At 47.9% G+C, this 13,652-nt stretch overlaps 1 protein-coding gene across 1 annotated transcript in view; it reads right to left on the bottom strand.

The window, feature by feature from the left end:
• Positions 1-13,358, bottom strand: part of VWA3A (von Willebrand factor A domain containing 3A) — a 40,304-nt gene extending 26,946 nt beyond the window's left edge. Inside the window, exons 1-8 of the mRNA XM_029221436.1 lie at positions 13,297-13,358; positions 12,858-12,981; positions 8,586-8,713; positions 8,412-8,489; positions 6,328-6,382; positions 4,260-4,358; positions 2,764-2,870; positions 290-415 (exon numbers count right to left, since the gene is read on the bottom strand). Of these exons, the coding sequence (XP_029077269.1) occupies positions 290-415; positions 2,764-2,870; positions 4,260-4,358; positions 6,328-6,382; positions 8,412-8,489; positions 8,586-8,713; positions 12,858-12,981; positions 13,297-13,358 (779 nt within the window). The remainder of the gene's footprint in view (positions 1-289; positions 416-2,763; positions 2,871-4,259; positions 4,359-6,327; positions 6,383-8,411; positions 8,490-8,585; positions 8,714-12,857; positions 12,982-13,296) is intronic.
• Positions 13,359-13,652: the final 294 nt, after the last annotated feature.

The following is a 13,652-nucleotide window of genomic DNA, read 5'->3' as shown; positions in this document are numbered from 1 at the left end:
GAAGGGGACACCTCAGCCTGAGGACATTCCCCAGCAAAATGGTAATTCCCAAGGAGCATCTACCAAATCTAATCAACCTCATGTGTCCCAGGTCACCTGTGTAAGATGCAGGGCTGACTGGGCCACAGGCCTGGCCACGCTGGCTGCCCTGCCCCTGCATCTGTGGACAAATGGCCTGGAAACACAATCCTTCTCTCAAGCGTACGTGAAGAGTCTTGATGGTCTTTTCTCTAACAATGGTTTGGTTCTCCAACCCCTTCATGTTATCAGCTTAGGAAAGGAGACCTACCAGCTTCCCATTATGATCACCAGAGAATTCAGCCCCTTCAGAGCGAAGATTTTCTTCAGGGCTTGCAGCAGATTGCTGCCTCTGTCAGGCTGCAGTTTCTTTACCCAGAGCTTGAGTTCCTGGAGGCTGGGGGAGAGGATAACAACCTAATAACTCTTACTAGGGGCCAGGCCCACGACAGGTACGAGCTGGTATAAATCTAACAATCATTCTTTGAGGTGGATACTTTTATTCCCATTTTATAGATGAGGAAACTGAGTCTCAGAGTTAGGACTTGCCCAAGGTGATACTGTGAGCAGCTGGCAACGCTGAGATTTCAAACCAGGTGTGACTCTAGGGCCTGAGCTTCTAGCGACTCTGCTACATGGGGGTCTGGGGCTAAGCTCCTTTCCCCTCCAACTCTCCTGGGAGGCAGACCTCAGCCTGAAGCACAGAGTTAATCCCTTAACCCTAAGAGGGCTTGAAGAGAAGGCACCGAGGCTGTGTGGCTACATTCCACACGGGTTGGGATGCACACCACTCGCAACAGGGAAGATGACATAACACAGAGCTTTCTTGGTTAAATGCCTCATGTGGCACTAGTGAGACAGCCCTTCTCTTTCCATTTCTCTTTCAGTCTGACCTCCCCCTGCAAAAAAGACCCCTCAGCTCGTTGCCAGTAAGTCTGTCTTTCATTATTATAAATGTTTGAATCTCCCTTTTAAGCAAAGAGAACAAATCCCAGGCCTGGCGCCCTCTCTAGCCAATAGGTTTCAAGCTGGAATTTAATAACGTTGTTTTGTCTGCTTTCATTCTATTTATTTTTATAGCGACTTTCTAATTATGGCAAGTGATACGGGCTTCTCAGTTATGGTATTGATAGTTGCCATCAAAGTAAATATAGTGTTGATATTTTAAAAAATCGATAATAGTACAAGTAGCACAGAGTAAATAATAGTTCAGGTGGCAGGGATAGGACAAACATCACAAGGGAAGACCAGGAATAATTGCAGTTGAGGAACTCTTGGCTAGATGGTCTCAAGGTGACTTCCAGGTCTGACATTCCAGAGCTCGGGGGTTGAACAAGAGCGGAAATCACAGTAAAAGACACTCTTACCCACTGAGTACCTGCCCCATGCCAAGTACTCATTTTTCACTCATCTTCACAACAACCCTGTGAGAAACAGTTGTCCTTGCCTCATTCTGCTAATAAGAGAGTTAAAGGACCTGTCAAGATCCCCCAGTAACTGTCAGAGCCAGGATTCAAAGCCTGGGCTGCTTGAACCGGCACTGCTCTACCCGGAAGGCCTCCTCTTTACAGCTAGTGCTGGGCAAGGGGACCTCCGTCCCAGAAACCCAAGCATGTGGTTTTCCCTGGGATCCGCTCTGGGCTTTGGAATCCAATCCTGACTCTGCCATTTTGGAAAAGTTCCCTAACCTGCGTCCCAGTCTTCTCATCTGCAGAACGGGGCGGGGGGGTGGGGTGGGGTGGGTAGTGATCCTGTCCCACGTGTTGGCTATAAATGCTAAGTAAGAGAGCACATGTGAAGCACCAAGCCTGGCACCTAACACAAAGTGGATGATCAAGGCTATTCCCTTCATGGAAAAGAGATATCTATTTACTGGCGTAAGTAAGCAGAAATTCTTACCTTCCCCCTCTCCCCACCTGCAAAAATCCCTCCAAACCAGAAACTCCCAAAGGACTAGCTAAATAAATTACAGTATATCTACACAGTGGAATACTATGCTGCTATTAAAAAGAATGTGGTTGGGCTTCCCTGGTGGCGCAGTGGTTGAGAGTCCGCCTGCCGATGCAGGGGACACGGGTTCGTGCCCCGGTCCGGGAAGATCCCCCATGCCACGGAGCGGCTGGGCCCGTGAGCCATGGCCGCTGAGCCTGTGCGTCCGGAGCCTGTGCTCCGGAACGGGAGAGGCCGCAGCTGTGAGAGGCCCGCGTACCACAAAAAAAAAAAAAAAAAAAAAAAAAAAAAGAACGAGGTTGATCTCTGTGTACTGAGAGAAAATGATAGTCAAGATTAAGTGCAAAGCCAAGATGCAAAACAGTGTAATGTGCGCCTGATTATGTTTAAATAAGAGAGGATAAGCACACGGATGCGTGTATGTGCAAAGCCTGTGGAAGTAGATAGAAGAAACTGTTATTGGGAGGTGAGGGGGAGCTAGGTAAGAGGGAGATTCATCTGCTATTACTTATCCTTTTATTCTGTTCCAACTTTTGAAAATGAGCATGTATTATTTTCGTAATAATAAAACTACCTTGCTAGTTTTCTGGGTAAAAATGGTGTCTCATCTTTTCATTTTGTGGTGCTCGTGGGGTGACTTTTCCAAAAGTTATTGGCTCCCTGTGTTTCTGCTTTTGTGAATTGTCTCACTTATCTGTTGGGGGTCTTGCACTTTAATCACGCAATAAAGACACTAACACTTAGGGAGGAAGATGACCAGGTAGACATCCGGGCTAAGGCTGGGCAGTCACTCACCTGGAGGTGCCGACTTCCACCGGGCTGGGCCACAAGGTGCTGGTGGTGGTACCAAAGGACAGGACGTACAGCTTCTCCTTGTGGCTCAGCTGCTCATCAATGAGGCTCTGGTGGGCAAAAGGACATCACTGGCTGCCAGGGCCACGGGCCACGTGGAGCCTGGCTCCACCTCTCACGCCGTGGCTGGGCCCTCTGGGCTGGGGTGTGAGCCGTGCTGAAACAGGGTCGCTTAAGGCCCAGCTTAGTAGCCCCATGTTGACATTTGCTTGCTGCCCACCCCAGCCTGCTCCTGGCTGTGCGTGGCGGGTATGGGCCCTGGGTGGTCAGCCCGCGGCTTGGCGGGCCAGTCCGGGAGCTGGGCCCTCACTCCCGCTGACCGCAGACCACGTGCTCTTCTGCCGTAGCTGCTGCGCACTTAGGTCACGGGTGCAGTGGGATGAGCACCCACCTCATCGTGTGCTGTGGTTGGACCCTCAGCACTTCACTGTGGCGCCCAGGGAGGAGAATGGAGGTCAGGGGCAGCGGTTTCTGTCCCGGGCATGTGAGTTGGGGATAGAGCGATGGGTGCAGGGCCCACCCATTGGATGCTCTCAGACTCAACCTGGTGAGTATCCAACAATAAGATAACTCATCCCTCTTCTTCCCGGCCAGCTACAAACTTCACCTGTTACTGCCAACACGAGCCTTGCCCTGGCTAAGACTGGACCAGCCCAGCTGGGGGATCTTTGGAAACCGGGTCCTGGGACCTGTCAGGAAGAGGGGCCTTCACTGACACCTGTTCCCTGACACCTGCTGAGACCAGGAACGAGGGACAAGTCTGGAAACTGGCCCATGTTGATCCCTCTAAAGGGTCCTGGGACCAGCTGTTGCTGCTAAGGTCTCATTCAAAGCTCTAGAGGTCCCTCTAGGAAAACAGACCCTCCATAACACTTCACAGAGACTACAGAGGCTTTTTTCGATGCCACACTCTGTACTGAGCACTTAATTTGCATGAACTCCTTTTGTCCTCTGGTGACCCTGTGAGGTGGCGACTGTCATCATCCTTGTTTTACAGATGAGGTAACACGGTCACACAGCCGAGAAGTGGTGGAGGTGCCTGGGATTTGACCCTAGAGTTCTTAGCTTCTGAGTTACGGCCAAGCAGGATAGCTCCTTGTCTGGAAAAGGCCGGAAGCCCGTGTTGTGCTGAAGTTAGTCCAACTGATTATCGCCTGCGTGCCCTCCTTCCGGGCTCTTGAGACAAAATCAGGTTACTAGGGACTGCTGTGGTGTGAATACTAGAAGCTCACACTGCAGCTGAGAAAGACTCTGAGGCTGGGTTTTGCAGAACTCAACATATATATTTTTTAACTGTAGGTGCTAATTAAGTGTGAACTGCTCTTTGCAAAACACTCCATTTCGCACTTGCTATAAACAAAGCCCATTAGCAAGCTCACAAGGGGAGGGTGGGGTGGAGGTGCCAGTTCCAGGTCCTTCTCCGTGCCAGAGAGACTTACCATGAGGTCACTTTGGAACTCCTCCTTCTGAGGGCCACTGCTGACAGCTGACACATCAATGAGGACGCCGACTCTGGCCCCCTTGATGAGGCCAAATGCCTAAAACCAAAGAGGGCGTGCGGAAACAACTAGCACAGCTCTGTGCTTCTACAAACCTTTTACTGGGCAGCTCTGTGTAGCAGATGTTCAAGCGTTCCCCGACCTCGACAAGAAGCCGCAGAAGGAAGACCCATTTTATAGAAGAATGCTGCAACTACTGAAGCCCGTGCGCCTAGAGCCCGTGCTCCGCAACAAGAGAAGTCGCCGCGATGAGAAGCCTGTGCACCGCAACGAAGAGTAGCCCCCGCTCGCCGCAGCTAGAGAAAGCCCGCGCGCAGCAACAAAGACCCAACACAGCCAAAAATAAAATAAATAAATTTAAAACAAACGAACATGCATCCCCTTAAACCTAGCCATTGAAATTCTGGAAACTCATCCCATAGAAATAACTGGAAAAGTAAATAAGAGGGAATTGGAGCCCAGCGATGCCAGGTAGTCCCAGTTTTTCAAGAGAAGACTGAAAGCAGACATAAAAGTGAAATATCAGGATTTTAAAATCTTGACAACTAATTCAAAAAATAAAACTATGGAGGCCAAGAATAACATGGTTGTAGGGCCAGATCTGCCTGCGTGCCACCGGTTAATAACCCCTGCTTTTATCCTCTGCAGATATGGAAACGGACACCCAGAGAAGTGAGGCCTTGCTGACAGTAGAGTCGGGAACTGGGCCCTGTGATGGACCATGCATCACCCCAGGTGCCCCAGCACGCAGAAGACTCATGAGCTGGTTCACAGGTGATTGCTTCCCTGGAATCCAATCGGAGCTTGTTTCCTGGCTCCGCGGTAACTCCATCAGAAAGGGGTAAGGGGAAGAAGGACCCAACCAGCAATCCCTGCCCCCTTTGTCAAAAGTGCCAGGACAGGTGTGATGTGGGTAGGCAGGTGAGAGCAACATTCCCTGAATGGATGTTTGTGGAGTAGGTGAGGATTTCACCCCTCTCAGTTCTCTCTGCCTGTGTTACCATGTGCAACCAGAAGGGGCATGCCACAGCTGGAGATGTGCATTTGCTGACCTGTCTAAGCAACTGAAGATGGTTCTGGATCTGAGATGTAGACTACACCCTGGAATCGGCCTGGGTAGTAGAGGTGGGGCTTGGGGGTGGGGAGCATGGATTTCAGCATCTTGCCTGTCCCAGGGTTTAAGAAAAGAGTTGAGGATTGCCTAAGGTGAAAGCAAATGGTGGCCCAGAAAAGCATCAGTGGAAGAATATAGGCTAAAACAAATAAGAAGGCAAAATAAAGGTTAATTTGCCCATGATCACTCTTCTACTCTTTGGGTCTGAGGAAAACGTTTAATCAAACTTTCAAAAGTTATGTCCAGATGATCGGCCTTAATCATAAATCTCATTAGGGGTCTGAGGTGAAACGGTCCAGGGGATTTTTGCTGTTCTCACCCAGGATCTGTTTCCCCTTCTGGTAACAGCACTCTGGCTTTCATGTGCAGCCATCTGTCTCCCTTTTCTCAGTCCATGAGGTTTGGGGGGGCTCACCCAGTCTCCCCCAACTTCCCTCACCCCCTGTCTTTCCCCAGGCGTGAGCACTAGTTCCAGGCCCAATCAGTTAGTGCATCTCATCCTCCTGGTTATAGTGATCGGTCTAAATTGGTCCAGAGAGTGTCAATCCCAGGACTTGGGAGGGTGTACTGGGAAAGCAAGGTGAGATCCTTTTTGACATGTCACTTTAGTTGGTGACATGTAAGCTTAGAGCTGCTGGTGACCATCTTCCCAAGACTGGGGAAATCCTTCCCGAGAGTAAAACCAACCCAGGGGAAAGCAGAGCTCAGAGACAAAGAATGACATCATTTGAACCCCCGGATACAGCTGTATTTGAGTTTTTCATTTCTGTAGGTCTAGAAATTCCCTTTTTAGCTTTGGCTAATGTAAATTGGAGGTCTAGCACTTGCATCTGAAAGGGTTCTAACAAGTACAGGTGGAATGAGTGAAAGGAGGTAAAGAATGAAATCTATTACCTTCTTGCTGTTTTCTGTGAGCCACTGAATTCTCTGTTGATAGAGTTCAATAGCTCTGTCAAAACACCAGGAAGACTTGTCACCCAAGGTCAGCTTCATCACTGAGCAAAACAGCCACTTACATACATGGAAGGAAAGTGCGGATGGGACTTTCTTTCTTTTAATGTGTCTAAAGCATTGGGAGAATATAAGGCAAAATCTAGCAAAGAGAAAACTGAAGGTCTGGTTTCTGGGATAAAGGATGGAGGGGATTGTGAAAGGGATCAAGCGTGTGTGGGGTCCTTTTGCTGATGCAATGTTCATTATAAACGGCTGTGGTTTGGTGGAACTAGGTGGGCTTCGAGGGAGGGCCAGTCTATGGAGGATGGGGGGGTGTTCTCATGAGGAAGGTGGAAGAACATTCTTGCTCTTCTCAAATCTGTGTCTTCTCAGGTGAGACTTCCTAGTCACCTGGACATGATCATAAATGCACAAGTGAAGCAACTCAGCAGAAGTTTCTCAGTGGATTGATGAACAAAAAGCTTAGTTTTTGAATAGTAAGTGGCCAGGGGAATTTCTTGAGTTTCCCTTATTGCAAACGATTCCAGTGGCTGTTTGGAGACCAGCCTGTAACAGGTACTCAAGTTAAGGACTCAGCCATGTGAACTTAACTGAATTGCCTTCACTGAAGCAGGTGGGATTTGGGGGCCCACAGAAGGGCAGGGAAGGCCTTTGGATATAAACTTATGGGCATGGGGCAGTGGGCAGAGTCATAGGCATGCATGAGTGTGGGTGCAGGTAAGGGCATGGGCAGGTAATGAGACGAGCTTGTCTTTGAGACCCAGCTCTGCTGTTTACTAGCTGTGTGACCTTGGACAAGTGTGGTAAACTCCACAGCTTCATCTGCTCCAACATGAAGATAATAAGACTTTACCCAAGTCAATTTGCCAAAAGTTAGTTTACTGAAAACCAATTCTCTGAAAATCAATTTGCCAAATGATCAATTAACTGAAGAGACCTGAAACATTCCTTAAATTGCTGGATTCACAATTAAAACCAATCAACCAAAATATTGCAGAAATCTTTAAAATCTGTTTAACCTTCCAACCCAATAAAATTTGCTATAAAAGTTACAGTTAAAATTTTTTTTTTTTTTTTGCGGTATGCGGGCCTCTCACTGTTGTGGCCTCTCCCGTTGCGGAGCACAGGCTCCGGACGCGCAGGCTTAGCGGCCTATGGCTCATGGGCCCAGCCGCTCCGCGGCATGTGGGATCCTCCCGGACCGGGGCACGAACCCGTGTCCTCTGCATCGGCAGGCGGACTCTCAACCACTGCGCCACCAGGGAAGCCCCAGTTAAAATGTTTTGATAAATTTGGCAAATTGTTTATTTAATAATTGACTTTTGGTTAACGGTCTTGAGAGTAACACTATATTTTGAGTTGTTGTGAGGATTAAATAAGATAATGTGTGCAGCCCTTAGCAGAATTCCTGACACATCAAGAAATGTTGGCTATTAATTATTCTAACCTTTTAAGAAACCTCAGGCAAGCAGTAATCATGGCCCATCGATTGCTACACCAGGGATGGATGGTGACGTCAAAAATCTGGTTTGGGGGAATTCCCTGGCAGTCCAGTAGTCAGGACCCCTCGCTTTCACTGCCAAGGGCCCAGGTTCGATCCCTGGTTGGGGAACTTGGATCCCATAAGCCTCTTGGTGTGGCCAAATAAATAAACCAAAGAGAAGCTTTTAAAAAAAATCTGGTTTGGAAGTGGGGAGCCTGAATATTTTTGACATACATCTGTAAAAGTATGAACCCAATCAATCTGTCATCAAAAGTGGTCACTCTTAACCATCACACATCAGATGAGGCTGTGAGGTTTTATGTGTTCATCCAAAGGGACCATGGATTTTAAAAGGCTCAGAAAAACTGATATGGTCCAACCTCTTTATTTGCAAAAACAGGAAATTGGGGCTAGAAGCGGAAAGAAGCCTGCCCAAGGTCCCACAGAGGCTGTCGTTTGAACAAAGTCATTTTCAGGCTGCTGAAACCAGGTACTTCTTGAGCTCTTGGGTTGTTGGGAAGACGCTGAAAAGCATACTTACTCAGAAAGCTTGGATTCGAATTGGTGGATGGTCTGGGTGGAGATGTGCATTTTCCTCGTGACATTGCTACCCTCCTTCCTGAAGAAGAAAAGTCTTATGAAAGGGTCTCTTGGGCTCAGGGGGATGGACGTGTCTTGCAGGCTTGGGGGGAGAGGGGAAAGGCTTCAGACTTACAGCATGGCTGTGCCCTGGCTTATCAGGTCAGCCAAGGTGAGTTTCATAGACTTTAAATTGTGTGTTAAAAGCCAATCTTCTGAATCCTCCCAAGCTGAAGACAGCTGGGTCTCATCGCCCTGCAGCCTCTGCAAGACAGGGTCACAGAAACCGGTGGAAAGAGAGGGTGAAGCTGAGGATGTTTTAGGTTCCCTCCACGTGGACCCCTAAGGGGTGCCAGCCTGACCGGTCCCACCCGAGAGCAGCCCGTTCAAGAACTCGCCTTGCTGAGGCAACAGACAAATGCGGAGGCCGGTGCTCTGGGCCAGTTGCCCGGAAATACCCGTTCCCATCCCTCACCTCATCCCCAGTATGTGTCTAGAGGAGTCAAGTGCCACTCGCCACATCCTGCCTTGTGAGAGACTGAACACACAAACACACCGTGGCTAGACCCTGTATGACAGCACAACTCTGACCCACACGGGTAGCAACCAGACCATGGAGCCAGACCACAAACTCTGCAGCAATTGGAGCGGGAAGTCAGGGCTCTGGCAGTGACCGCCATCTTGCCTACCTTTCATCCCCTTTTCAGCTCAGGACCAACCAGAGAGAACCAAACATGCCCCCAAATCAGTCACAGGAGACGCCGCTTCTAGTTAGTCTGCCTCTGGCTCCCTTCAGGGTACACCTGAAGCTTTCCCCTTTTTTCACCATAAAGCTTTCCTTCTCCCCTGCCAACCTTTGAGTCTCTGTCAAACACAAGCGATGGTGGCGTCTTTGTTTATTTCTGTATTTGCATTCCCTGCATCCTTTCAGGTATATGAGTTCTGCCTCCCTCTCAGTCTGAGGGATCCTCCACAAACATTTGTTGACTGATGGAAGAGGGAATGGGTTTCCCTGTCCATTCCAGAGGCCAGAAACAGGAGCAGTGGGTAAAAGTTTTAGAGGAAGAATTTCCGAGCCATCACAGGAGTCTGGCCATGAAATGAACAAGCCCCCTTGCTCGTGCTGAGTGACACCAGTGTCACTTACATAGTACTAAGCTCAGGACGTGGGTGGTGGCCTTGGTGATGGAGCTGAAGTCGTTCACAGCAAGCATTCGATATTGGTGATACATTCTGAGAGCCAGAAGGTGGAGAGAGCTGACCTAAGACTCTGAGCCCACTTTGCCTTGTTCCGAGCCCTGCTTTGAACTAGGCACTGTCCCTGGTCCTAGGGCTACCGTGTGAACAAGATAGAAATGTTCTCGCCTTCTCGGAGCTCACATTCTAGTGTGGATAGATGGTCAGTAAAGAAAAGCAAAATCAATGTCCATAATTTCAGCAAGGAACTGTATTAAGAAAGTGGGGCAGGGCAATGTGATAGAAAATGACTCGAATGGAGATGGGGAGGTCACTTTAGCTGAGATGGGGGGGTCAGGGGAGACCCCTCTGAGCTGTGATCTGAAGGTGCAGAAGGAGCCAGCCCTGTGCGTCTCTGGGCGTGCACAGTCCAGGCAGAGGTGGGCTTGGGGGCAGGGGCAGAGTGCTGGAAGAACAGAAAGGTGGCCACGGTGGTTGGAGTGTAGCGAATGCAGGGTAAGCGTGACGTGAGAAGAGGCTGGAAGGGTGTGCAAGGCCTGGAGCAGACAGGGATGCTGCAAGAGCTTCCAGCACGGCTGCCATTGTCTGTGTGAATCAGTGGGCCTTACATGTTGCCAGGGTTGGCTGTGACTCAGGGTGTGGGACACAGCCTCACAAGGGGAGAGGCCGGCTCAGTCCCACAGTGAGAGAAACCGCCCTGCAGCGTCCAGGGACCGTGGAAAGGGCCTGCGCACTGGTTAGCCCACCGCGGCCCCCGACTACACCCAAAGATGGCTTTGCCTGTCTCCTGTGCGCCTGCTTGAACCCAGGGTGGGTACTGTTTGGGCTTGTCTTTGTCAGGCTCTCCCTGTAGACGGTGAGGTGATAGACAAGGGGTTGAAATTATCTGCTGTGGCTGACCGAGCTGCATGAGACAGGATTAGATCAAACAGAGGATTCGGAAGGAGGAAAGGGCAGAGGAAGAGAGGGAGGGGAGAAGGGAGTGCAGTCCTGGGCCCCCCACTTACTAGCTTTGTGATGCTGGGCAAGCCCCGTGTCTCTTTCTCCACCTGTAAGATGGGTGTGTGATGCTAAGATCTAGAGCGTGGCCTGCAGTGCTGCTGCATGAGCGGTTCTTAACAGTGATTCTTGTTTCCCCTCAGGTTGGGTCACAAACAGAAGGTAACAAACAAACAAAGGCAATGAAAATAAACTGCTTCTATCATATTCCAGCTAGATAGTATTGGATGCCGTAAGTTCTGTGCCTGACACCTCCTCACCCTCTGTTTCAACATATGTATGTGTATAACTGATTCACTTTGTTATAAAGCAGAAACTAACACACCATTGTAAAGCAATTATACCCCAATAAAGATGTTAAAAAAAAAAGGAAATTAGCAAGTGTTAAAGAAGTGTGAAAACACGAATAATTAGAGCAAACTCTTAATAGTGCTTATTATGTGACAAGCACTTTCCGTATGTTAACTTAATTACGTCTACAAAATAGGTTCCATCGTTATTAACCTCATTTTACTGACAAGGGTGCTGAAATGTTGAGAATTAAGCAATTTGTCCAGTCACACAGCTAGTTAGTGGTGGAGCTGGGATTCAAACCCAAGCACTATAGCTTGAGCCACGCTCATAATCACGATACTATATTGCCTTTAAATTACCACCAAACTGTGACTATCTTTGTGAAGGATCTAGAGGGAACTGACTGAAAAGACAACTTTCTCAGTATGTGATTCTCTGCTAATTAATGTCCCGCCCCAGAACAGCACCGCCTATAATCTTAGCCCCAGCCGCTCGCTTAGGAAAATGGTGCTCTGCAGCATATAAACACTAGGTGTCACTCTTCTCATCTTTCAGGACAACCACCTCCCTTTGGTAACACTGAACCCGGTAGACTTCTAATTCACCTCTCTTCCATTTTACTTGCATTTGAAATGATCCATCATTTTTTAGGACACGGATTTTGTATTGTTAATATTTGAAGAGCCACCATTAAACATGATGGATTTTGACTGTAGGACATACTGATTATATACTGAAGGATGTGCTTTACATACAGAAGAATAAGATCTTTGTGCTGCGGCAATCCTTTCCCTCTTTCCCACTGCTATTCATTTGTGAAGTAAAGGAGGCCCCAGTTGTTGCTGATAAATAAGAGGGGTCCTTGTACACCTGGAAAGTCATGTATCTGATAAGAAATTAGGTGAAATAAAGACTCATAGTATCAACATCTAAAGTCATTGAAAGGATCCTTCAGAATTTCCAGACTCTATTGACATTTGCTCATTTCCTTTTAATTAAACTCGCTTTCCCATAAGTACCAATACTGGAGAAAAGTAAAGCACAACTATTTTCCTGGTGTTTAATTGCTAGCATTAAAACTGTATTGTTTTTGACTGATTATCATTTCAAAGGACCATTGTTAAACTCTAGTGTAGAATAGGTACACGGTTATGGGCCAGACTTGCACGGACAACCCCTGATGACAATAGTTTCTTTGGTAGAGTGAACTGCGAGTTCTAGACAATCCACTCACCACCACGCGAAGAGAGCTCATCAACACACTGAGAGTCAGCCTAAGACCAGAGTTCTGGTCATTCTAGAGGTTAATTCTCCTGCCATAACGTTCTCACTCCAATGGCACTTCCTGAAACTGATTTTTTTTTTTTGGGGGGGGTACGCGGGCCTCTCACTGTTGTGGCCTCTCCCGTCGCGGAGCACAGGCTCCGGACGCGCAGGCTCAGCGGCCATGGCTCACGGGCCCAGCCGCTCCGCGGCATGTGGGATCCTCCCGGACCCGGGCACGATCCCGTGTCCCCTGCATCGGCAGGCGGACTCTCAACCACTGCGCCACCAGGGAAGCCCCTGAAACTGATTTTTGGATCTAGATTTTAGGAAATCCTACAAGAAAAACAAATCTCAGGAAGGAGAATCTTAGAATTAAATTCCTTAGTCTTCAAGATTTGATAACAAGGACAGTGTCTTCACATCCCCCTGAATATTTAATGATATGGCCAAGAAGGCTATACAATTTCTATAAACAGCATAGAGATTCTTCAGTCATTTCTAAAGGCAGGGGATCAGAGATGAGTGTGTAACTAATCCTTTTCAGTCCTGAGAGCCTACGTGAAGAAAGAAATACCCAGAGTTTAACACGTTCTGCATTCCCAGACTATGATTTGTAAGCACTGCCACTCAGTTGAAGCACTATGATTTTTACCAGCAAGTCCTGTGTCTGGTTAATATGTGTAACCAGTAGTCCGTTGTCTAGGTTTTGGCCACGTTCATTGATATTCTTCTGGTTCAATTGCTTCTTTGGATCTCTGTCATTGTTTCTCCTCATGCTAAAAAACACAAAGTAATTTGATCAATGCCCCAGCACCAGACATTGACTCCACGTTATCAGGGCCTCCAGAAACATTTTACTTCTGTGTAGTAACTGGGAAAGTTTCCTGTGTAGATCCCGATAAAATGTGGACTCCAGGCTCATAAGACATTTTATTCTACTGTTTTGGTAGTTAGGAAACTGAAGCCCTCAGGTATAAGATGAGACATCGACCATTTACCCAGTCTCACTTAAAGGCAGGTATTTCCCCCTCAACTCCCGTGAACAAAATATTGTTGTTGTTTTCATTTGGAAAGTCAGAGAAGATGCTTACCAATGATTTTCCAGAAACTTATTATCCTGACCATGGAAGATATGACTAGTTTGTGTGGCCATTATAAAAACACCCAATGCTTATTTTCCTAAGGAGGAAAAGAATACCAGAAAAGAAAAGGGTAAGTGCAGCATATAGACAACAGCTCAACTGTTCTTTAATTCACTCATTCAATAAATACTTATTGAACACCTACTAGGTATCAGGCTTTGTGCTAGATGCTGAGGATACAACAGTGAACAAGATAACAAAGGTTTCTCGACTTCAGCACTCTCGACATTTTGGACAAGCTAATGCTTTGTCGTGAGGCTCTCCTGTGCATTGAAGGATGCTTATTAGCAGCATGCCTGGCCTCT

This window comes from Monodon monoceros, unplaced genomic scaffold (genome assembly GCF_005190385.1).
Source record: "Monodon monoceros isolate NGI ecotype Baffin Bay Population unplaced genomic scaffold, NGI_Narwhal_1 Super_Scaffold_13, whole genome shotgun sequence".
Taxonomy (NCBI): Eukaryota; Metazoa; Chordata; class Mammalia; order Artiodactyla; family Monodontidae; genus Monodon; species Monodon monoceros.
This window is presented reverse-complemented; position numbering and strand designations above follow the sequence as displayed.